Here is a 26,438-nt window from a genome sequence, read left to right on the forward strand (position 1 = left end):
CCTGTATTACTGGTGATTAACACTACCTGCATTTACCACTACTACCTGTATTTACTGGTGATTAAGGTGTACACGGGATGTTTTTGCAGCAGTCTCAGTTTGATGTTTGTCTCATTTTGTAAATTCTTAGTTGGTTGAGTGGACCCCAGACCTCTCAACCATAGAGGCCAATGGGTTATATACCTGATTAGTTTATTTTTTGCCAGATCCTAATTGTGATGTGAAATGTTATGTTTCTTTTGACGGCGTAGAAGGCTCTTCCTGCCTTGAATCTCAGATCAGTCACATCTTTGGAAGTTAAATGGTGTTGATGTTTAGCTATTTGTGTGTGCTCTATGGCAACAGTGTCGAGGTGGAATTTGTATATATGGTCCTGGCAACTGGACCTCTTTTGGAACACCATTATTATTGTCTTATTGAGATTCACTTTCAGGGCCCAAGTCCAATCACTTCAGACACCAATGTAATGACCTGACAAGATGATAAGGCCAAGCACACACACTGTCGTGGATGGGAGGTCCAATCACTTCAGACACCAATGTCATGAAACAGCAGGGAGCAGGTCTCGAACCCTCGACCTTCGAGCCCGAGGTCCGGCGCGCTATCGACTGTGCCGCAAAAGCATGCTCGTGCAGCAGGGTCGATTACCGCGCTTATAAAACCGTTACATTATACACAGTCTCGTTGGCCTAACTTTATATCCTAATTTGACCCTGGTGCAGGTCATGTTGTTCTTCACATTACAGTCTCTGGTAAACGCACACTATATTTTTTTGTCACATGCACAGGATACAGAAGGTGTAAATGGCACAAGTGAAATGTTTTCTTGCATAGTGGAGTCTTGTTTCGACATGTAGCTAGCTAGCTAGCTAGCTAAACAATGAACCATCATCCCAACTCATAACGTTACTACCATGCATGAATCTGCAGCTAACTAAATTTAACCAACCAGTATCAATGTCGGCTAGCTAGCTAACATTAGGCTATAACTAGCAATGCAAATTGCTTTCTGAGATACTAATAATATTAATACACAGATCATACACGTAATGTTAGTTAGCGATGACAGCCAGTTAACTTCAGCTAGCTAGCTAACAGTATGCTTTAACTTGCAATGAAAATGACTTTGACAAAATTAGAAACATACAATATCTGAAAATGTATCTAGCTAGACCCTCTTACCCGTACACATGGATTAACGCTTTTCCCTCTCTGTCACAGATGCTATGGTTGCCCTTTGTTTGAAGATGTCATCCAGAGACAGGTGTTCTCTTTTCGACTCCCTCTGCATAATATTTGCAATCAAACTGCAGAATTTTCTCCATCTCCTTAGCCATCATACTTCCACTGGGCATTCCACTGATTTCAAAACTCCATCAACTTCTTTGTTGCAGTTCCTAGTGATATCTTTCAAAAAAGCTGCGTTAGAAAGGATTACCTACACATACTGAGCAGCTCATGTTATGGACAGAAGCGTGCTACATGACAGACCAATCTGAACTGATCTCTCAGCATGTCCAGCCCATCTATCTCAGCCAATCATGGCTAATGGAAAGGACTTTTTCCGTGGCTAACCCAACTAGGCTGGTAATTTAACAATTGTATTCATATTTAAAGATGGCATATATGTTTCTTATTTAGGCACATGAAAGTTCACAAGTTCCAGAAGACATTTCTGCCAAAAACAAACCACATTTTGATTAAAATGTATGTTTACTTTCAAATGCCTCTCCTGTGAAGTAGTAACGTGCGACATACGCCTCGTTTACTGAAACGAGTCACATTTTAGAGTGGCCTTTTATTGTCCCCAGTACAAGGTGCAGCAGTGTCATGAGCATGGGGCGGCAGGGTAGCGTAGTGGTTAGAGTGTTGGACTAGTAACCGAAAGGTTGCAAGTTCGAATCCCAGAGCTGATAAGATACAAATCTGTCGTTCTGCCCCTGAACAGGCAGTTAACCCACTGGGCCGTCATTGAAAATAAGAATTTGTTCTTAACTGACTTCCCTAGTAAAATAAAGATAAAATAAATGCTACTAAATTATTTTGGCAAGTGGCTGGATTATTTTGGCAAGTGGATGGATTATTTTGGCAAATGGAGATTTGTTCACTAACAGGGATGTAAACAAGTTTGTGACATTTATTTTTTGGAGGATTACGTTTTTTGTGCATTTACATGTTGCGTTTATATTTTTGTTCAGTATAAAGGGTTTCTCTCTCTCTCTCCTCACAAAGTCACCGCTGGGCGGGACATCACTGGGTTGAATGTAACAGCCCTGATTTCATGATCTAATTGGCTTCTGTCTGCGAATACGTCACGATCATGATTAGAATTGATGATCGGATGTTTAGATTTCGTTGTCTGGCTCTGGGACTGCTGAAGAAATCTGCTGAATTAGAGCGGTCGTTTGATTTGACGACAAAAACAGGTACATGCCAAACTGATTTTCACTGTGACAGATTTCGACGAGTTCTGCCTTCAGTTCGTTGTAGGCAGGGGTCAGAGTGACCATGTTAGGACAGGAGAAATCAGAGATTTAAAGGAAAAGTTTATTCGGCTCCAGTGGTCTGGTTATGGCAGACATGGCCTGTCTTTCTAGTATGACGTGCCCTAGGCGTTATTGTTGTTGCTTGCAGCGGGTTGTTGACTGTCTGTAAACTAGCTGTCGGAAAGTTGGATCATTCCGCTTCCTGTGTGGGAATCCTATTTCTGCCCCCTCTCTCTGCCCTTGTGGCGGAATGGGTGGATGTGCGTTTTCTACATCAATTCGCTTTGCAATGTTTTTTCATTCAGGGACCATGCGCACTGAGTTTGCCAGAGAGCTGAAACGGGAGGGGGGGGGTGGAAAGCTGTTGGGTTAGAAGAGACGGGCAAGCAGCAGAATCATCAAACTATTGCTTTTCAACGAGTATAGAATATTTTCTCTAACTCTTTTGGACTTTTTAGCTAGCTAACTAGTAACTTAGCTATATATTTTTAGGACGCTGACACTTTGCTAGCATTAGCTTGTTGATTGAGGTGGGCTAACTATAGCTAGCTATCTAGCAAGTTGCGTTATTGCAACCTCCAAGGTATTTAACGCGTTACATTAGTTGCATGGCTCCACATAGTCGATATGCTGATTTGGTGGTAGTAACGTTAACGTCCTTCACATCTGAGGTCCCTCTCAACGAGCTAGCTCTGATCCAGGTCCCTCTCAGCTAGCTAAGTTAGCTCTGATCCAGGTCCCTCTCAACTAGCTAGCTCTGATCCAGGTCCCACTCAACTAGCTAAGTTAGCCCTGATCCAGGTCCCACTCAACTAGCTAAATTAGCTCTGATCCAGGTCCCACTCATCAGTTAGCTCTGATCCAGGTCCCACTCAGCTAGCTAAGTTAGCTCTGATCCAGGTCCCTCTCAACTAGCTAGCTCTGATCCAGGTCCCTCTCAACTAGCTAAGTTAGCTCTGATCCAGGTCCCTCTCAACTAGCTAAGTTAGCTCTGATCCAGGTCCCTCTCAACTAGCTAAGTTAGCTCTGATCCAGGTCCCTCTCAACTAGCTAAGTTAGCTCTGATCCAGGTCCCTCTCAACTAGCTAAGTTAGCTCTGATCCAGGTCCCTCTCAACTAGCTAAGTTAGCTCTGATCCAGGTCCCTCTCAACTAGCTAAGTTAGCTCTGATCCAGGTCCCTCTCAACTAGCTAAGTTAGCTCTGATCCAGGTCCCTCTCAACTAGCTAAGTTAGCTCTGATCCAGGTCCCTCTCAACTAGCTAAGTTAGCTCTGATCCAGGTCCCTCTCAACTAGCTAAGTTAGCTCTGATCCAGGTCCCTCTCAACTAGCTAAGTTAGCTCTGATCCAGGTCCCTCTCAACTAGCTAGCTCTGATCCAGGTCCCACTCAACTAGCTAAATTAGCTCTGATCCAGGTCCCTCTCAACTAGCTAAGTTAGCTCTGATCCAGGGCCCATTTAGCGCTCAGTTAGCTCTGATCCAGGTCCCTCTCAACTAGCTAGCTCTGATCCAGGTCCCACTCAACTAGCTAAATTAGCTCTGATCCAGGTCCCACTCATCAGTTAGCTCTGATCCAGGTCCCTCTCAACTAGCTAAGTTAGCTCTGATCCAGGTCCCTCTCAACTAGCTAGCTCTGATCCAGGTCCCTCTCAACTAGCTAGAGCTAGCCAGCTCTGATCCAGGTCCCTCTCAACTAGCTAAATTAGCTCTGATCCAGGTCCCACTCAACTAGCTAAATTAGCTCTGATCCAGGTCCCACTCATCAGTTAGCTCTGATCCAGGTCCCACTCAGCTAGCTAAGTTAGCTCTGATCCAGGTCCCTCTAAACTAGCTAGCTCTGATCCAGGTCCCACTCAACTAGCTAAGTTAGCCCTGATCCAGGTCCCACTCAACTAGCTAAATTAGCTCTGATCCAGGTCCCACTCATCAGTTAGCTCTGATCCAGGTCCCACTCAGCTAAGTTAGCTCTGATCCAGGTCCCTCTCAACTAGCTAGCTCTGATCCAGGTCCCTCTCAACTAGCTAGCTCTGATCCAGGTCCCTCTCAACTAGCTAGCTCTGATCCAGGTCCCTCTCAACTAGCTAGCTCTGATCCAGGTCCCTCTCAACTAGCTAGCTCTGATCCAGGTCCCTCTCAACTAGCTAAGTTAGCTCTGATCCAGGTCCCTCTCAACTAGCTAAGTTAGCTCTGATCCAGGTCCCTCTCAACTAGCTAAGTTAGCTCTGATCCAGGTCCCTCTCAACTAGCTAAGTTAGCTCTGATCCAGGTCCCTCTCAACTAGCTAAGTTAGCTCTGATCCAGGTCCCTCTCAACTAGCTAAGTTAGCTCTGATCCAGGTCCCTCTCAACTATCTAAGTTAGCTCTGATCCAGGTCCCTCTCAACTAGCTAAGTTAGCTCTGATCCAGGTCCCTCTCAACTAGCTAGCTCTGATCCAGGTCCCTCTCAACTAGCTAGCTCTGATCCAGGGCCCATTTAGCGCTCAGTTAGCTCTGATCCAGGTCCCACTCAACTAGCTAAATTAGCTCTGATCCAGGTCCCACTCATCAGTTAGCTCTGATCCAGGTCCCTCTCAACTAGCTAAGTTAGCTCTGATCCAGGTCCCTCTCAACTAGCTAAGTTAGCTCTGATCCAGGTCCCTCTCAACTAGTTAGCTCTGATCCAGGTCCCACTCAGCTAGCTAAGTTAGCTCTGATCCAGGTCCCTCTCAACTAGCTAGCTCTGATCCAGGTCCCACTCAACTAGCTAAGTTAGCCCTGATCCAGGTCCCACTCAACTAGCTAAATTAGCTCTGATCCAGGTCCCACTCATCAGTTAGCTCTGATCCAGGTCCCACTCAGCTAGCTAAGTTAGCTCTGATCCAGGTCCCTCTCAACTAGCTAGCTCTGATCCAGGTCCCTCTCAACTAGCTAGCTCTGATCCAGGTCCCTCTCAACTAGTTAGCTCTGATCCAGGTCCCTCTCAACTAGCTAAGTTAGCTCTGATCCAGGTCCCTCTCAACTAGCTAAGTTAGCTCTGATCCAGGTCCCTCTCAACTAGCTAAGTTAGCTCTGATCCAGGTCCCTCTCAACTAGCTAAGTTAGCTCTGATCCAGGTCCCTCTCAACTAGCTAAGTTAGCTCTGATCCAGGTCCCTCTCAACTAGCTAAGTTAGCTCTGATCCAGGTCCCTCTCAACTAGCTAAGTTAGCTCTGATCCAGGTCCCTCTCAACTAGCTAAGTTAGCTCTGATCCAGGTCCCTCTCAACTAGCTAAGTTAGCTCTGATCCAGGTCCCTCTCAACTAGCTAAGTTAGCTCTGATCCAGGTCCCTCTCAACTAGCTAAGTTAGCTCTGATCCAGGTCCCTCTCAACTAGCTAAGTTAGCTCTGATCCAGGTCCCTCTCAACTAGCTAAGTTAGCTCTGATCCAGGTCCCTCTCAACTAGCTAAGTTAGCTCTGATCCAGGTCCCTCTCAACTAGCTAGCTCTGATCCAGGTCCCTCTCAACTAGCTAGCTCTGATCCAGGTCCCTCTCAACTAGCTAGCTCTGATCCAGGGCCCATTTAGCGCTCAGTTAGCTCTGATCCAGGTCCCACTCAACTAGCTAAATTAGCTCTGATCCAGGTCCCTCTCAACTAGCTAAGTTAGCTCTGATCCAGGTCCCTCTCAACTAGCTAGCTCTGATCCAGGTCCCTCTCAACTAGCTAGCTCTGATCCAGGTCCCTCTCAACTAGCTAGCTCTGATCCAGGTCCCTCTCAACTAGCTAGCTCTGATCCAGGTCCCTCTCAACTAGCTAGCTCTGATCCAGGTCCCTCTCAACTAGCTAGCTCTGATCCAGGTCCCTCTCAACTAGCTAGCTCTGATCCAGGTCCATCTCAACTAGCTAGCTCTGATCCAGGTCCCTCTCAACTAGCTAGCTCTGATCCAGGTCCCTCTCAACTAGCTAGCTCTGATCCAGGTCCCTCTCAACTAGCTAGCTCTGATCCAGGGCCCATTTAGCGCTCAGTTAGCTCTGATCCAGGTCCCTCTCAACTAGCTAGCTCTGATCCAGGTCCCACTCATCAGTTAGCTCTGATCCAGGTCCCTCTCAACTAGCTAAGTTAGCTCTGATCCAGGTCCCTCTCAACTAGCTAAGTTAGCTCTGATCCAGGTCCCTCTCAACTAGCTAAGTTAGCTCTGATCCAGGTCCCTCTCAACTAGCTAGCTCTGATCCAGGTCCCTCTCAACTAGCTAGCTCTGATCCAGGTCCCTCTCAACTAGCTAGAGCTAGCCAGCTCTGATCCAGGTCCCTCTCAACTAGCTAAATTAGCTCTGATCCAGGTCCCACTCATCAGTTAGCTCTGATCCAGGTCCCACTCAGCTAGCTAAGTTAGCTCTGATCCAGGTCCCTCTCAACTAGCTAGCTCTGATCCAGGTCCCACTCAACTAGCTAAGTTAGCCCTGATCCAGGTCCCACTCAACTAGCTAAATTAGCTCTGATCCAGGTCCCACTCATCAGTTAGCTCTGATCCAGGTCCCACTCAGCTAGCTAAGTTAGCTCTGATCCAGGTCCCTCTCAACTAGCTAGCTCTGATCCAGGTCCCTCTCAACTAGCTAGCTCTGATCCAGGTCCCTCTCAACTAGCTAAGTTAGCTCTGATCCAGGTCCCTCTCAACTAGCTAGCTCTGATCCAGGTCCCTCTCAACTAGCTAAGTTAGCTCTGATCCAGGTCCCTCTCAACTAGCTAAGTTAGCTCTGATCCAGGTCCCTCTCAACTAGCTAAGTTAGCTCTGATCCAGGTCCCTCTCAACTAGCTAAGTTAGCTCTGATCCAGGTCCCTCTCAACTAGCTAGCTCTGATCCAGGTCCCTCTCAACTAGCTAGCTCTGATCCAGGGCCCATTTAGCGCTCAGTTAGCTCTGATCCAGGTCCCACTCATCAGCTAGCTCTGATCCAGGTCTACTTTACTTCTATAGTTTTATAATCTGAGTGTAGGAAATGTCCACAGGCTGTAATTGAAAATAAGAATTTGTTCTTAACTTACTTGCCTAGTTAAAGGTAAAATAAAAATAACAACTCTCTTCCAGTCTATTAAAACCATAGTGATCACTAGTGCCTAAAATCCAGTTTTAACATGGGCAGTACCATTGAGGACTTTCACCACTTTGAAGTAGTCAACTGGGTGGGACTTCCTATGGGTTAAGTAAAGATCAGCCAATGAATTATACTATCTTGTGAGCAAACATTCCATAACGGGAGGTGACAGTAAATCACGAACCTTGTCTTTATACCTGTTCAGACAACACCCTCCAAGGGGCAGTATGCACCCTTTCAGTTTGATTACCAACTCATAGAAGCAGAAAATGTACCACTTCAAAATGGAGATGGCCTTAATGGTGCTGCCCACGCATACATTTTTTATTTATCCATTATTTTACCAGGTAAGTTGACTGAGAACACATTCTCATTAACCTGGGGAATAGTTAGAGGGGATGAATGAGCCAATTGTAAACTGGGGATTATTAGGGGACCATGATGGTTTGAGGGCCAGCTTGGGAATTTAGCCAGGACACTGGGGTTAACACCCCTACTCTTACAATAAGTGCCATGGGATCTTTAATGACCTCCAGAGTCAGGACACCCGTTTAACATCCCATCTGAAAGACAGCACCCTACACAGGGCAGTGTCACTGTGTAGGGTGCCCTGGGGCACCCTAATCACTGCCCTGATCACTAATCACTGCCCTGGGGCATTGGGAAGGAGTTCCTCCTACTGGCCCTCCAACACCACTTCCAGCAGTATCTGGTCTCCCATCCAGGGACTGACCAGGACCAACCCTGCTTAGCTTCAGAAGCAAGCCAGCAGTGGTATGAAGGGTGGTATGCTGCTGGCAGTCTATCATTCTCTATGATTAAAACACACCACCATAGAATAAGTGTGATGTTATAAAAATGATATGACAACTCTAAATATAAACATATAAAGCAGTCTATTATGGAAAAGCTGAAATGAGATGTTCTGGTTCATAAAGTTTCCATTGATTCCACTCTAACTGATGACACTCTCGTGTCTCGCAGAACCTCAGGGAGACAAAGACACCGCACCCTGCAGCCCAGAAGACTGAGCTAGCATGACCAGCCAGACCACCACAACCCCCGGACAGATGGACAGATAGGCCTACGGCCAGGCAGCAGATACTATCTGGCCCTGCTGCCTAGACCTCACCCCGGCCTGGCCCTGCTTCCTAGGCCTGGCCCTGCTTCCTAGACCTCACCCCGGCCTGGCCCTGCTGCCTAGACCTCACCCCGGCCTGGCCCTTCTCGTGGTTCTGCTGTATGGCTGATCTGCCCCCCTGCAGTAGCAGCAGTATGGAGGAATGGCAGGAGAAACGAGGTCTGCAGACGGTAAGTAGAGAAACCACCACCTGGACTATGGGCCTTTATATTCTAATGTACCTATTACATACACTGAGTGCACAAAACATTAGGAACACCTGCTCTTTCTATAACATAGACTGACCAGGTGAATCCAGGTGAAAGCTATGATCTTTTATTGATGTCACCTGTTAAATCCACTTCAATCAGTGGAGGAGACAGGTTAAAGAAGGAATTTAAAGCCTTTGAGAATATAGACGGATTGTGTATGTGTTCCATTCAGAGGGTGAATCGGAAGATGAAAGTGTCTTTGAACAGGGTATGGTAGTAGGTGCCAAGCGCACAGGTTTGGGTCAAGAAGTGCAACGCTGCTCAATTTTTTCTCTCCAAATCAAATCAAATCAAATTTCACACAACAGTTTCCCGTGTGTATCAAGAATGGTCCACCACCCAAATGACATCCAGCCAACTTGACAAAACTGGGAAGCATTGGAGTCAACATGGGCCAGCATCCCTGTGGAACGCTTTCGATACCTTGTAGAATCCATGTTCTGATGAATTGAGGCTGTTCTGAGGGGATGAAACTCCATATTAGGACGGTGTTCGATTTCTCAATTGTCTCAAGGCTTAAAAATCCTTCATTAACCTGTCTCTTCCCCTACACTGATTGAAGTGGATTTAACAAGTGACATCAATAAGGAATCGTAGACTGACCAGGTAAAAGCTATGTCGATGTTTTGTCCACTGTGTATATACAGTAGGGCAAAAAAGTATTTAGTCAGCCCCCAATCGTGCAAGTTCTCCCACTTAAAAAGATGAGAGAGGCCTGTAATTTTCATCATAGGTACACTTCAACTATGACAGACAAAATGAGAACATCACATTGTAGGATTTTTTAATGAATTTTTTTGCAAATTATGGTGGAAAATAAGTATTTGGTCACCTACAAACAAGCAAGATTTCTGGCTCTCACAGACCTGTAACTTCTTCTTTAAGAGGCTCCTCTGTCCTCCACTCGTTACCTGTATTAATGGCACCTGTTTGAACTTGTTATCAGTATAAAAGACACCTCTCCACAACCTCAAACAGTCACACTCCAAACTCCACTATGGCCAAGACCAAAGAGCTGTCAATGGACACCAGAAACAAAATTGTAGACCTGCACCAGGCTGGGAAGACAATCTGCAATAGGTAAGCAGCTTGGTTTGAAGAAATCAACTGTGGGAGCAATTATTAGGAAATGGAAGACATACAAGACCACTGATAATCTCCCTCGATCTGGGGCTCCACGCAAGATCTCACGGTGAGCAAAAATCCCAGAACCACACGGGGGGACCTAGTGAATGACCTGCAGAGAGCTGGGACCAAAGTAACAAAGCCTACCATCAGTAACACACTACGCCGCCAGGTACTCAAATCCTGCAGTGCCAGACGTGTCCCCCTGCTTAAGCCAGTACATGTCCAGGCCCGTCTGAAGTTTGCTAGAGAGCATTTGGATGATCCAGAAGATGATTGGGAGAATGTCATATGGTCAGATGAAACTTGATGAACTTTTTGGTAAAAACTCAACTCGTCGTGTTTGGAGGACAAATAATTCTGAGTTGCATCCAAAGAACACCATACCTACTGTGATTGAAGTGGATTTAACAAGTGACATCAATAAGGAATCGTAGACTGACCAGGTAAAAGCTATGTCGATGTTTTGTCCACTGTGTATATACAGTAGGGCAAAAAAGTATTTAGTCAGCCCCCAATCGTGCAAGTTCTCCCACTTAAAAAGATGAGAGGCCTGTAATTTTCATCATAGGTACACTTCAACTATGACAGACAAAATGAGAACATCACATTGTAGGATTTTTAATGAATTTTTTAGCAAATTATGGTGGAAAATAAGTAAAAACTCAACTCGTCGTGTTTGGAGGACAAATAATTCTGAGTTGCATCCAAAGAACACCATACCTACTGTGAAGCATGGGGGTGGAAACATCATGCTTTGGGGCTGTTTTTCTGCAAAGGGACCAGGACGACTGATCGGTGTAAAGGAAAGAATGAATGGGGCCATGTATCGTGAGATTTTGAGTGAAAACCTCCTTCCATCAGCAAGGGCATTGAAGATGAAACGTGGCTGGGTCTTTCAGCATGACAATGATCCCAACACACCACCGGAGTGGCTTCGTAAGAAGCATTTCAAGGTCCTGGAGTGGCCTAGCCAGTCTCCAGAGCTCAACCCCATAGAAAATCTTTGGAGGGAGTTGAAAGTCCGTGTTGCCCAGCAACAGCCCCAAAACATCACTGCTCTAGAGGAGATCTGCATGGAGGAATGGGCCAAAATACCAGCAACAGTGTGTGAAAACCTTGTGAAGACATACAGAAAACGTTTGACCTCTGTCATTGCCAACAAAGGGTATATAACAAAGTATTGAGGTAAACTTTTGTTATTGACCAAATACTTATTTTCCACCATAATTTGCAAATAAATTCATAAAAAATCCTACAATGTGATTTTCTGTATTTTCTTTCTCATTTTGTCTGTCATAGTTGAAGTGTACCTATGATGAAAAATTATAGGCCTCATCTTTTTAGGTGGGAGAACTTGCACAATTGATGGCTGACTAAATACTTTTTTGCCCCACTGTAGGTGTACATACAGACTGGGTACAGACTAGAAGCACATTTGTGGTTGAAGGGAAGAGCTAGTTTACATAACCAACATTATCATCTCATATGTATATACTGTTCTATACCATCTACAACATCTTGTCTGTCATTAGTCACGTTATATAATGCCTCTTTAATAATGTTTACATATCCGACATTACTCATCTCATATATGTACAGTTGAAGTCGGAGGTTTACATACATCTTAGCCAAATACATTTAAACTCAGTTTTTCACAATTTCTGACATAATAATGTGAAATGTGAGAATAATAGTAGAGATAATGATTTATTTCAGCTTTTATTTCTTTCATCACATTCCCAGTGGGTCAGAAATGTACATACCCTCAATTAGTATTTGGTAGCATTGCCTTTAAATTGTTTAACTTGGGTCAAACGTTTCGGGTAGCCTTCCACAAGCTTCCCACAATAAGTTTTGGCCCATTCCTCCTGACAGAGCTGGTGTAACTGAGTCAGGTTTGTAGGCCTCCTTGCTCATACACACTTTTTCAGTTCTGCCAACAAATTTTCTATAGGGTTTAGGTCAGGGCTTTGTGATGGCTACTCCAATACCTTGACTTCGTTATCCTTAAGCCATTTGCCACAACTTTGGAAGTATGCTTGGGGTCATTGTCCATTTGGAAAACCCATTTGCGACCAAGCTTTAACTTCCTGACTGATGTCTTGAGATGTTGCTTCAATATCTCCACATGATTTTCCTCCCTCATGATGCCATCTATTTTGTGAAGTGCACCAGTCCCTCCTGCAGCTGAGCACCCCGACAACATGATGCTGCCACCCCCGTGATTCATGGATGGGATGGTGTTCTTCGGCTTGCAAGCCTCCCCTTCCTCCTCTAAACAAACAGCTTTTTAATGGCGGTTTTGGAGCAGTGGCTTCTTCCTTGCTGAACGGCCTTTCATGTTATGTTGATATAGGACTCATTTTACTGTGGATATAGATACTTTTGTACCGGTTTCCTCCAGCATCTTCACAAGGTCCTACGCTGTTGTTCTGGGATTGATTTGAACTTTTTGCACCAAAGTACGTTCATCTCTAGGAGATAGAACCCGTCTCCTTCCTGAGCGGTATGACGGCTGCGTGGTCCCATGGTGTTTATACTTGTGTACTATTGTGTGTACAGATGAACGTGGTACCTTCAGGTGTTTGGAAAATGCTGCCAAGGATGAACCAGACTTGTGGAGGTCTACAATTATTTTTCAGATGTCTTGGCTGATTCCTTTTGATTTTCCTATGATGTAAAACAAAAAGGCACCTAGTTTGAAGGTAGGCCTTGAAATACATCTCCAATTTACTCAAATGATGTCAATTAGCCTATCAGAAGCTTCTAAGGCCATGACATCATTTTCTGGAATTTTCCAAGCTGTTTAAAGGCACAGTCAACTTAGTGTATGTAAACTTCTGACACACTGGAATTGTGATACAGTGATTTATAAGTGAAATAATCTGTCTGTAAACAATTGTTGGAAAAATTACTTGTCATGGACAAAGTTGATGTCCTAACAGACTTGCCACATCTATAGTTTGTTAACAAGAAATTTGTGGAGTGGTTGAAAAACAAGTTTTAATGACTCCAACTTAAGTGTATGTAAACTTCAGACTTCAACTGTATGTACTGTTCTATACCATCTACTGCATCTTGCCTATGTCTGTCATTAGTCACTTTAAATAACACCTCTTTAATAATGTTTACAGATCCTACATTACTCATCTCATATGTATATACTGTACTCTATACCATCTAATGCATCTTGCCTATGCCATACGGCCATCACTCATTCATATGTTTATATGTACATATTCTTATTCATTCCTTTACACTTGTGTGTATAAGGTAGTTGTTGTGAAATTGTTAAATTACTTGTTAGATATTACTGCATGGTCAGATCTAGAAGCACAAGCATTTCGCTACACTCGCATTAACATCTGCTAACCATGTGTATGTGACCAATAAAATGTGATATGATTAGTGAACTCAATGTTGTTTTCATTGGCTAGTTTATTGACCAATTACATGTTTCTGTCAGATGAACCTGCGGTCTGTGTTCACACTGGAGCAGCAGCGAGTCCTGGATAGCTACTATGACAACGGGATGACCAATCAGAGCAAGAGCTGCTTCCAGCTGATCCTTCAGTGTTCTCAGGAGACCAAACTGGACTTCAGCGTGGTGCGGGTATGTAGGGCTCTATTAAACTCAAATGCTTTTGTTTTTCCAGGTTTCTGTTTTCCTCCGTTTTTGCTCTGTCACACTTTAATTGAAAAACAACTAAATTGGGTAAGTCCACAACTGTGCTTAAACCACACCAGGAGACAACTTTTGGGGTCTGGGAAAATTGAGAAATTTTGATTTGTTTTGTGTGCACGAGGCTGTTTAAGTTTTTTTTGTAGCGCACGTGATGGTAGAGTTGATTTTAAAATAATCATGATCTCATTAAGCCAGGTAAGCATAGGCTACTTATAAGTTAACATTTAATTGAGAAGGTTTTTGGGAAAGCCTTCTCATCTACTAGAACAACGGGTTAGGGTTAACGGGAAAGCCTTCTCATCTACTAGAACAACGGGTTAGGGTTAACGGGAAAGCCTTCTCATCTACTAGAACAACGGGTTAGTGTTAATGGGAAAGCCTTCTCATCTACTAGAACAACGGGTTAGTGTTAATGGGAAAGCCTTCTCATCTACTAGAACAACGGGTTAGTGTTAACGGGAAAGCCTTCTCATCTACTAGAACAACGGGTTAGGGTTAACGGGAAAGCCTTCTCATCTACTAGAACAACGGGTTAGTGTTCTCATTTCAAATCAAATCAAATCAAATTTTATTTGTCACATACACATGGTTAGCAGATGTTAATGCGAGTGTAGCGAAATGCTTGTGCTTCTAGTTCCGACAATGCAGTAATAACGAACAAGTAATCTAACTAACAATTCCAAAAAACTACTGTCTTATACACAGTGTAAGGGGATAAAGAATATGTACATAAGGATATATGAATGAGTGATGGTACAGAGCAGCATAGGCAAGATACAGTAGATGATATCGAGTACAGTATATACATATGAGATGAGTATGTAAACAAAGTGGCATAGTTAAAGTGGCTAGTGATACATGTATTACATAAGGATGCAGTCTGATGTAGAGTACAGTATATACGTATGCATATGAGATGGATAATGTAGGGTAAGTAACATTATATAAGGTAGCATTGTTTAAAGTGGCTAGTGATATATTTACATCATTTCCCATCAATTCCCATTATTAAAGTGGCTGGAGTTGAGTCAGTGTCAGTGTCAGTGTGTTGGCAGCAGCCACTCAATGTTAGTGGTGGCTGTTTAACAGTCTGATGGCCTTGAGATAGAAGCTGTTTTTCAGTCTCTCGGTCCCAGCTTTGATGCACCTGTACTGACCTCGCCTTCTGGATGATAGCGGGGTGAACAGGCAGTGGCTCGGGTGGTTGATGTCCTTGATGATCTTTATGGCCTTCCTGTAGCATCGGGTGGTGTAGGTGTCCTGGAGGGCAGGTAGTTTGCCCCCGGTGATGCGTTGTGCAGACCTCACTACCCTCTGGAGAGCCTTACGGTTGAGGGCGGTGCAGTTGCCGTACCAGGCGGTGATACAGCCCGCCAGGATGCTCTCGATTGTGCATCTGTAGAAGTTTGAGTGCTTTTGGTGACAAGCCGAATTTCTTCAGCCTCCTGAGGTTGAAGAGGCGCTGCTGCGCCGCCTTCACGATGCTGTCTGTGTGGGTGGACCAATTCAGTTTGTCTGTGATGTGTACGCCGAGGAACTTAAAACTTACTACCCTCTCCACTACTGTTCCATCGATGTGGATAGGGGGGTGTTCCCTCTGCTGTTTCCTGAAGTCCACAATCATCTCCTTAGTTTTGTTGACGTTGATTGTGAGGTTATTTTCCTGACACCACACTCCGAGGGCCCTCACCTCCTCCCTGTAGGCCGTCTCGTCGTTGTTGGTAATCAAGCCTACCACTGTTGTGTCGTCCGCAAACTTGATGATCGAGTTGGAGGCGTGCGTGGCCACGCAGTCGTGGGTGAACAGGGAGTACAGGAGAGGGCTCAGAACGCACCTTTGTGGGGCCCCAGTGTTGAGGATCAGCGGGGAGGAGATGTTGTTGCCTACCCTCACCACCTGGGGGCGGCCCGTCAGGAAGTCCAGTACCCAGTTGCACAGGGTGGGGTCGAGACCCAGGGTCTCGAGCTTGATGACGAGCTTGGAGGGTACTATGGTGTTGAATGTCGAGCTGTAGTCGATGAACAGCATTCTCACATAGGTATTCCTCTTGTCCAGATGGGTTAGGGCAGTGTGCAGTGTGGTTGAGATTGCATCGTCTGTGGACCTATTTGGGCGGTAAGCAAATTGGAGTGGGTCTAGGGTGTCAGGTAGGGTGGAGGTGATATGGTCCTTGACTAGTCTCTCAAAGCACTTCATGATGACGGATGTGAGTGCTACGGGGCGGTAGTCGTTTAGCTCAGTTACCTTAGCTTTCTTGGGAACAGGAACAATGGTGGCCCTCTTGAAGCATGTGGGAACAGCAGACTGGTATAGGGATTGATTGAATATGTCCGTAAACACACCGGCCAGCTGGTCTGCGCATGCTCTGAGGGCGCGGCTGGGGATGCCGTCTGGGCCTGCAGCCTTGCGAGGGTTAACACGTTTAAATGTCTTACTCACCTCGGCTGCAGTGAAGGAGAGACCGCATGTTTTCGTTGCAGGCCGTGTCAGTGGCACTGTATTGTCCTCAAAGCGGGCAAAAAAGTTATTTAGTCTGCCTGGGAGCAAGACATCCTGGTCCGTGACGGGGCTGGATTTCTTCCTGTAGTCCGTGATTGACTGTAGACCCTGCCACATGCCTCTTGTGTCTGAGCCGTTGAGTTGAGATTCTACTTTGTCTCTGTACTGGCGCTTAGCTTGTTTGATAGCCTTGCGGAGGGAATAGCTGCACTGTTTGTATTCGGTCATGTTACCAGACACCTTGCCCTGATTAAAAGCAGTGGTTCGCGCTTTCAGTTTCACACGAATGCTGCCATCAATACACGGTTTCTGGTTAGGGAATGTTTTAATCGTTGCTATGGGAACGACATCTTCAACGCACGTTCTAATGAACTCGCACACCGAATCAGCGTATTCGTCAATATTGTTATCTGACGCAATACGAAACATCTCCCAGTCCACGTGATGGAAGCAGTCTTGGAGTGTGGAGTCAGCTTGGTCGGACCAGCGTTGGACAGACCTCAGCGTGGGAGCCTCTTGTTTTAGTTTCTGTCTGTAGGCAGGGATCAACAAAATGGAGTCGTGGTCAGCTGTTCCGAAAGGGGGGCGGGGCAGGGCCTTATATGCGTCGCGGAAGTTAGAGTAACAATGATCCAAGGTCTTTCCACCCCTGGTTGCGCAATCGATATGCTGATAAAATTTAGGGAGTCTTGTTTTCAGATTAGCCTTGTTAAAATCCCCAGCTACAATGAATGCAGCCTCCGGATAAATCGTTTCCAGTTTGCAGAGAGTTAAATAAAGTTCGTTCAGAGCCATCGTTGTGTCTGCTTGGGGGGGAATATATATGGCTGTGATTATAATCGAAGAGAATTCCCTTGGTAGATAATGCGGTCTACATTTGATTGTGAGGAATTCTAAATCAGGTGAACAGAAGGATTTGAGTTCCTGTATGTTTCTTTCATCACACCATGTCACGTTGGCCATAAGGCATACGCCCCCGCCCCTCTTCTTACCAGAAAGATGTTTGTTTCTGTCGGCGCGATGCGTGGAGAAACCCGTTGGCTGCACCGCCTCGGATAGCGTTTCTCCAGTGAGCCATGTTTCCGTGAAGCAAAGAACGTTACAGTCTCTGATGTCCCTCTGGAATGCTACCCTTGCTCGGATTTCATCAGCCTTGTTGTCAAGAGACTGGACATTGGCAAGAAGAATGCTAGGGAGTGGTGCACGATGTGCCCGTCTCCGGAGTCTGACCAGAAGACCGCCTCGTTTCCCTCTTTTTCGGAGTCGTTTTTTTGGGTCGCTGCATAGGATCCACTCCGTTGTCCTGTTTGTAAGGCAGAACACAGGATCCGCGTCGCGAAAAACATATTCTTGGTCGTACTGATGGTGAGTTGACGCTGATCTTATATTCAGTAGTTCTTCTCGACTGTATGTAATGAAACCTAAGATGACCTGGGGTACTAATGTAAGAAATAACACGTAAAAAAACAAAAAACTGCATAGTTTCCTAGGAACGCGAAGCGAGGCGGCCATCTCTGTCGGCGCCGGAAGTTTGTCAGTTTCCTGTATCGTCATCACTCCTCTTTCACCCCAGCTGCCAAAATAACCCTGATTCAGATGACCATCCTACCCATGCTAGATTACGGAGACGTAATTTATAGATGGGCAGGTAAGGGTGCTCTCAAGCGGCTAGATGTTCTTTACCATTCAGCCATCAGATTTGGCACCAGTGCTTCTCATAGGACACATCACTGCACTCTATACTCCTCTGTAAACTAGTCATCTCTGTATACCCGTCGCAAGACCCACTGGTTGATGCTTATTTATAAAACCCTCTTAGGCCTCACTCCCCCCCTATCTGAGATATCTACTGCAGCCCTCATCCTCCACATACAACACCCGTTCTGCCAGTCACATTCTGTTAAAGGTCCACAAAGCACACACATTCCTGGGTCTCTCGTCTTTTCAGTTCACTGCAGCTAGCGACTGGAACGAGCTGCAACCAACACTCAAACTGGACAGTTTTACCTCAATCTCTTCATTCAAAGACTTAATCATGGACACTCTTACTGACAGTTGTGGCTGCTTTGCGTGATGTATTGTTGTGTCTACCTTCTTGCCCTTTGTGCTGGTGTCTGTGCCCAGTAATGTTTGTACTACCATGTTGTGCTGCTGCCATGTGTTGCTACCATGCTGTGTTGTCATGTGTTTCTACCTTGCTGTGTTGTCATGTGTTGCTACCATGCTGTGTTGTCATGTGTTGCTGCCTTGCTATGTTGTTGTCTTTGGTCTCTCTTCATGTAGTGTTGTGTTGTCTCTCTTGTTGTGATGTGTGTTTTGTCCTATATTTATATTGTATTTATTTTTAATCCCAGGCCCCAGTCCCCGCAGGAGGCCTTTTGCCTTTTCGTATGCCGTCATTGTAAATAACAATTTATTCTTAACTGACTTGTCTATTTAAATAAATGTTAAATACATTTTTAAAAAATAGGTAAAGCCTTTTCCAATGTTAATTTAGATTTAAGGTTAACCACATTACAATGGTTTTGTGATAGACGACATTATAATACTTAGACTTTTAAAAAATATATATACTTTTTTTATATATATAATAATGTGGACACTCCTTCAAATTAGTGGGCGGGGTCGAGACCCAGGGTCTATTTCAGCCACACCCATTTCTGACAGGTGTATAAAATCAAGCACACGGTGATGCAATCTCCATAGACAAACATTGGCAGTAGATTGGCCGGTACTGAGGAGCTCAGTGACTTTCAACGTGGCATCGTCATAGGGTGCCACCTTTTCAACAAGTCAGTTCATAAAATTTCTGCCCTGTTAGAGCTGCCCCGGTCAACTGTAAGTGCTGTTATTGTGAAGTGGAAACATCTAGGAGCAACAACTGCTCAGCCGTGAAGTGGTAGACCACACAAGCTCACAGAACTGGACCGCAGAGTGCTGAAGCACGTAGCACATAAACATCGTCTGTCCTCAGTTGCAACACTCACTACCGAGTTCCGAACTGCCTCTGGAAGCAACGACAGCACAAGAATTGTTAGTCGGGTGCTTCGTGAAATGGGTTTCCATGGCATAGCAGCCACACACAAGCCTCAGATCACCATGCGCAATGCCAAGCGTTGGCTGGAGTGGTTGGAGTCTGGAGCAGTGGAAATGTGTTCTAGAGTGATGAATCACGCTTCACCGTCTGACAGATGAATCTGGGTTTGGCGGATGCCAGGAGAACACTACCTGTCCCAATGTATAGTGCCAACAATAAAGTTTTGGGCCCCTTAGTTGAAGTGAGGGGAAATATTAATGCTACAGCATACAATTACATTCCAGAAGATTCTGTGATTCCAACTTTGTGACAACAGTTTGGGGAAGGCCCTTTCCTGTTTCAGCATGACAATGCCCCGTGCACAAAGCGAGGTCCGTACAGACATGGTTTGTCGAGATTGGTGTGGAAGAACTTGCTTGGCCTGCACAGAACCCAGCCCTCAACCGATTAGGCGTCCACATATCTTTGGAGATTGCATGGCGGTGTGCTCCATTTCAGCAATGGGTGTGGCTGAAATAGCCAATTTGAAGGGGTGTCTATATACACACATACATACATGCATACATACATATTTACATAAGTATTCAGACCGTTTGCTATGAGACTCAATTCAGCTCAGGTGCATCCTGTTTCCATTGATTAATTATCATTGATGTTTGTACAACTTGATTGGAGTCCACCTGTGGTAAATTCAATTGATTGGACATGATTTGGAAAGGCATACACCAGTCTAAGGTCCCACTGTTGACAGTGCATGTCAGAGCAAAAACAAAGCCCTGAGGTCGACGGAATTGTCCGTAAAGCTCAGAGACAGGATTATGTCGTGGCATAGATCTGGGAAAAGGGTACAAAAAACTCTGCAGCATTGAAGATCCCCAAGAACACAGTGGCCTCCATCATTCTTAAATTAAAGAAGTTTGGAAACACCAAGGCTCTTCCTAGAGCTGGTCGCTCAGCCAAACTAAGCAATCGAGGAAGAAGGCCCTTGGTCAGGGAGGTGACCAAGAACCCGATGGTCACTCTCACAGAGCTCCAGAGTTCCTCAGTGGAGATGGGAGAACCTTCCAGAAGCACAGCCATCTCAGCACTCCACCAATCAGGACTTTATAGTAGAGTGGCCAGACAGAAGCTACTCTTCAGGACAACAACCCTAAGCAGGAGACAACGCAGGAGTGGCCTCCGGACAAGTCTCTGAATGTCCTTGAGGTGCCCAGCCATAGCCTGGACTTGAAACTGATCGAACATCTCCGGAGAGATCTGAAAATAGCTGTGCAGCGACGCTCCCCATCCAACCTGACAGAGCTTGAGAGGATCTCCAGAGAAGAATGGGAGAAACTCCCCAAATACAGGTGTGCCATGCTTGTAGAGTCATACCCAAGAAGACTCAAGTCTTTAATTGCTGCCAAAGGTGCTTCATCAAAGTACTGATTAAAGAGTTTGAATACCTATGTAAATGTGATATTTCACTTAAAAAATGAATAATAATAATAATAATAATAATTCAAACCAGTTGTTGTTTTGTCTTTATAGGGCATTGTGTGTAGATTTGATAACAGATGATTCTTTTTTGTATGAATGTTGGAGTAAGGCTGTAACAAAATGTGGAAAAAGGGTCTGAATACTTTCCGAGTGCGCTGTGTGTACAGTACCAGTCAAAAGTTTGGACGCTCCTACTCATCCAAGGGGTTTTCTTTATTTTTCTATTATTTTCTACATTGTAGAATAATGGTGAAGACATCAAACTATGAAATAACACATATGGAATAATGTAGTAACCAAAAAAAGTATATTTTAGATTCTTCAAATTAGCCACTCTTTGCCTTGATAACCAACTTCATGAGGAATGCTTTTCCAACCGTATTGATGGAGTTCCCACATATGCTGAGCACCTGTTTGCTGCTTTTCCTTCCCTCTGTGTTCCAACTCATCCCAAACCATCTCAATTGCGTTGAGGTTGGGTGAATGTGGAGGCCAGGTCATCTGATGCAGCACTCCATCACTCTCCTTCTTGGTCAGATAGCCCTTACACAGCCTGGAGGTGTGTTTTGGGTCATTGTCCTGTTGAAAAACAAATGATTGTCCCACTAAGCGCAAACCAGATGGGATGGCTATTGCTGCAGAATGCTGTGGTAGCCATGCTGGTTAACTGTGCCTTGAACTTTAAATAGATCACCGACAGTGTCACCAGCAAAGCACCATCACACCTCCTCCTCCATGCTTCACGGTGGGAACCGCACATGCTGGGATCATCCATTCACCTACTCTGCATCTCACAAAGACACAACGGTTGGAAAAAAAATCGCAAATTTGGACTCATCAGACCAAAGGACAGATTTCCACCAGTCTAATGGTCCATTGCTCATGTTTCTTGGACCAAACAAGTCTCTTCTAATTATTGGTGTCCTTTAGTAGTGGCTGCTTTACAGAAATTCGACCATGAAGCCCTGATTCACGCAGTCTCTTCTGAACAGTTGATGTTGAGATGTGTCTGTTACTCTGTGAAGCATTTATTTGGGCTGCAATTTCTGAGGCTGCTAACTCTAATAAACTTATCCTCTGCAGCAGAGGTAACTCTGGATCTTCCTTTCCTGTGGCGGTCCTCATGAGAGCCAGTTTCATCATAGCACTTGATGGTTTTTGCGACTGCACTTTCAAGGTTCTTTAAATTTTCCGGATTGACTTACCATCATGTCTTAAAGTAATGATGGACTCTCGTTTCTCTTTGCTTATTTGAGCTGTTCTTGCCGTAATATGTTTTTTTTTACCAAATAGGGATATCTTCTGTATACCAACCCTACCTTGTCACAACACACAACTGATTGGCTCAAACACACAACTGATTGGCTAAAACGCATTAAGAAGAAATTAAATTCCAGAAATTAACTTTTAACAAGGCACACCTGTTAATTGAAATGCATTCCAGGTGACTACCTCATGAAGCTGGTTGAGAGAATACCAAGAGTGTGCAAAGCTGTCAAGGCAAAGGGTGGCTACTTTGAAGAATCTCAAATCTCAAATATATTTTGATTTGTTTAACACTTTGGTTACGACATGATTCATGTGTTATTTCATAGTTTTGATGTCTTCACTATTATTCTACCATGTCAAAATAAAGGAAACCCTTGGAATAAGTAGGTGTCAGCTTTTGACTGGTACTATATACATATATTACCGTTCAAATGTTTGGGGTCACTTTGAAATGTCCTTGTTTTTGAAAGAAAAGCACATTTTTTTGTCCACTAAAATAACATCAAATTGATCAGAAATACAGTGTAGACATTGTTAATGTTGTAAATTACTATTGTAGCTGGAAACAGCTAAGTTTTTATGGAATATCTACATAGGCGTACAGAGGCCCATTATCAGCAACCAATGGCTTCGCTGTGTAAACTCGTTGATAAAAAGAAAAAAAAAGGCCAGCACCCAGGAGTCACCTCTTCACTGTTGACGTTGAGACTGGACAGAGGAACTCTGCCTACATGGCCAGCACCCAGGAGTCGCCTCTTCACTGTTGACGTTGAGACTGGACAGAGGAACTCTGCCTACATGGCCAGCATCCAGGAGTCGCCTCTTCACTGTTGACGTTGAGACTGGACAGAGGAACTCTGCCTAGAAGGGCAGCATCCAGGAGTCGCCTCTTCACTGTTGACGTTGAGACTGGACAGAGGAACTCTGCCTACATGGCCAGCACCCAGGAGTCGCCTCTTCACTGTTGACGTTGAGACAGGGGTTTTTGCGGGTACTATTTAATGAAGCTTCCAGTTGACCTGTGAGGCGTCTGTTTCTCAAACAAGACTCTTATGTACTTGTCCTCTTGCTCAGTTGTGCACCGGGGCCTCCCACTCCTCTTTCTATTCTGGTTATAGACAGTTTGCGCTGTTCTGTGAAGGGAGTAGTACACAGCGTTGTATGAACTCTTCAGTTTCTTGGCAATTTCTCTCATGGAATAGCCTTAATTTCTCAGAACAAGAATAGACTGACGAGTTTCAGAAGAAAGTTCTTTGTTTCTGGCCATTTTGAGCCTGTAATCGAACCCACAAATGCTGATGCTCCAGATACTCAACTAGTCATAAGGTCAGTTTTATTCCTTCTTTAATCAGAACAACAGTTTTCAGCTGTGCTAACATAATTGCAAAAGGGTTTTCACAACGTGCCATTGGAACACAGTAGTGATGGTTGCTGATAATGGGCCTCTGTACAACTATGTAGATATTCCATTTAAAAATCAATCGTTTCCAGCTATAATAGTCATTTACAACCTTAACAATGACTACACTGTATTTCTGATCAGTTTGATGTTATTTTAATGGACAACAAGATTTGCTCTGATTTTAAAAACAAGGACATTTCTTAGTGACCCTACACTTTAGAACAGTAGAGTATACAGTCTGAAGTCTGATGTTTACATACACCTTAGCCAAATACATTTAAACTCAGTTTTTCACAATTCCTGACATTTCATCCTAGTTAAAATGTCTTTCTTAGGTCAGTTAGCATCACCACTTTATTTTAAGAATTTCAGAATAATAGTAGAGTGATTCATTTCAGATTGTATTTCTTTCTGTCATCACATTCCGAGTGGGTTGTTTTGCTTTCGGTTGCTCCCCCAAGACTCACAAGACTGTTCAGAAGGAAAACCCCGGGAACCAGTTACAAAAATTAATGGAAGTACAGTGTGTTCGGAAAGTATTCAGACCTCTTTACTTTTTCCACATTTTGTTACGTCACAAACTTACTCTAAAATGGATTAAATAAAAAAGACTTATTGTGGCCAAAGGTTTTGAGAATGACACAAATATTAACTTCCACAAAGTTTGCTGCTTCAGTGTCTTTAGATATTTTTGTCAGATGTTACTATGGAATACTGAAGTATAATTAAAAGCATTTCATAAGTGTCAAAGGCTTTTAATGACAATTACATGAAGTTGATGCAAAGAGTCAATATTTGCAGTGTTGACCCTTCTTTTTTAAGACCTCTGCAATCTGCCCTGGCATGCTGTCAATTAACTTCTGGACCACATCCTGACTGAAGGCAGCCCATTCTTGCATAATCAATGCTTGGAGTTTGTCAGAATTTGTGGGTTTATGTTTGTCCACCTGTCTCTCTTGAGGATTGACCACAAGTTCTCAATGGGATTAAGGTCTGGGGAGTTTCCTGGCCATGGACCTATAATATCGATGTTTTGTTCCCCAAGCCACTTAGTTATCACTTTTGCCTTATGGCAAGGTGCTCCATCATGCTGGAAAAGGCATTGTTCGTCACCAGACTGTTCCTGGATGGTTGGGGAGAAGTTGCTCTTGGAGGATGTGTTGGTACCATTCTTTATTCATGGCAAAAGTGTGAGTGAGCCCACTCCCTTGGCTGAGAGGCAACCCCACACATGAATGGTCTCAGGATGCTTTACTGTTGGCATGACACAGGACTGATGGTAGCGTTCACCTTGTCTTCTCCGGACAAGCTTTTTTCCGGATGCCCCAAACGATCGGAAAGGGGATTCATCAGAGAAAATTAATTTACCCCAGTCCTCAGCAGTTCAATCCCTGTACCTTCTGCAGAATATCAGTCTGTCCCTGATGTTTTTCCTGGAACATCAGGGACAGACTTTACCCCAGCAGTCCAATCCCTGTACCTTCTGCAGAATATCAGTCTGTCCCTGATGTTTTTCCTGGAGTGGCTCCTTTGCTGCCCTTCTTGACACCAGGCCATTCTCCAAACGTCTTCGCCTCACTGTGTGTGCAGATGCACTCACACCTGCCTGCTGCCATTCCTGAGCAAGCTTTGTACTGGTGATGCCCCGATCCCGCAGCTGAATCAACTTTAGGAGACGGTCCTGGAGCTTGCTGGACTTTCTTGGGCACCCTGAAGCCTTCTTCACAACAATTGAACCGCTGTCCTTGAAGTTCTTGATAATTCGATAAATTGTTGATTTAGGTGCTATCTTACTGGCAGCAATATCCTTGCCTGTGAAGCCCTTTTTGTGCAAAGCACTAATGAAGGCTCGTTTCCTTGCAGGCAACCATGGTTGACAGAGGAAGAACAATGATTCCAAGCACCACCCTCCTTTTGAAGCTTCCAGTCTGTTATTTGAACTCAATCAGCATGACAGAGTGATCTCCAGCCTTGTCCTTGTCAACACTCACACCTGTGTTTAACGAGAGAATCACTGACATGATGTCAGCTGGTCCTTTTGTGACATGGCTGAAATGCAGTGGAAATGTTTTTTGGGGATTCAGTTCATTTGCATGGCAAATAGGGACTTTGCAATTAATTGCAATTCATCTGATCACTCTTCATAACATTCTGGAGTATATGCAAATTGCCATCATACAAACTGAGGCAGCAGACTGTGAAAATTAATTAATTCTCTAAACATTTGGCCAAGACTGTAGCGTGAGTGATTTATTTCAGGTTTTATTTCTTTCATCACATTCCCAGTGGGTCGAAAGTTTACATACACTCAATTAGTATTTGGTAGCATTGCCTTTATATTGTTCAACTTCGGTCAAACGTTTCAGGTAGCCTTCCACGAGCTTCCCACAATAAGTTGGGTGAATTTTGTGCCCATTCCTCCTGACAGAGCTGGTGTAACTGAGTCAGGTTTGTAGGCCTCCTTGCTAGCACACACTTTTTCAGTTCTGCCCACAAACTTTCTGTAGGATTGAGGTCAGGACTTTGTGATGGCCACTCCAATACCTTGTCTTGTCCCTAAGCCATTTTGCCACAACTTTGGAAGTATGCTTGGGGTCATTGTCTATTTGGAAGACCCATTTGCAACCAAGCTTTAACTTCCTGACTGATGTCTTGAGATGTTGCTTCAATATATCCACATCATTTTCCTACCTCATGATGCCATCTATTTTGTGATGTGCACCAGTCCCTCCTGCAGCAAAGCACCCCCACAACATGATGCTGCCATCCCTGTGCTTCACTGTTGGGATGGTGTTCTTTGGCTTGCAAGCCACTCCCTTTTTCCTCCAAACATAACGATGGTCATTATGGCCAAACAGTTCTGTTTTTGTTTCATCAGACCAGAGAACATTTCTCCTAAAAGTATGATCTTTCAGGATCTTTCAGGTTATGTTGATATAGGACTCGTTTTACTGTGGAAATAGATACTTTTGTACCTGTTTCTTCCAGCATCTTCACAAGATCCTTTGCTG

At 44.4% G+C, this 26,438-nt stretch overlaps 1 protein-coding gene across 5 annotated transcripts in view; it reads left to right on the forward strand.

Annotated features, from left to right (window-relative positions):
* The first annotated feature begins 2,225 nt into the window (after positions 1 to 2,225).
* LOC109886243 (highly divergent homeobox) overlaps positions 2,226 to 26,438 on the forward strand; it is a 48,105-nt gene continuing 23,892 nt past the window's right edge. For 2 of the 5 annotated variants that reach the window (XM_031797987.1, XM_031797988.1), the window contains exons 1-3: positions 2,271 to 2,426; positions 8,520 to 8,846; positions 13,522 to 13,668. In XM_031797987.1, the coding sequence (XP_031653847.1) occupies positions 8,778 to 8,846; positions 13,522 to 13,668 (216 nt within the window). In that variant the 5' untranslated portion in view covers positions 2,271 to 2,426; positions 8,520 to 8,777. Of the gene's footprint in view, positions 2,427 to 8,519; positions 8,847 to 13,521; positions 13,669 to 26,438 lie in introns of all 5 variants that reach the window. The other 3 variants (XM_031797990.1, XM_031797985.1, XM_031797989.1) reach the window with 3 other exon arrangements.

The sequence above is a fragment of the Oncorhynchus kisutch genome, linkage group LG19 (assembly GCF_002021735.2).
Source record: "Oncorhynchus kisutch isolate 150728-3 linkage group LG19, Okis_V2, whole genome shotgun sequence".
In the NCBI taxonomy this organism is placed as follows: Eukaryota; Metazoa; Chordata; class Actinopteri; order Salmoniformes; family Salmonidae; genus Oncorhynchus; species Oncorhynchus kisutch.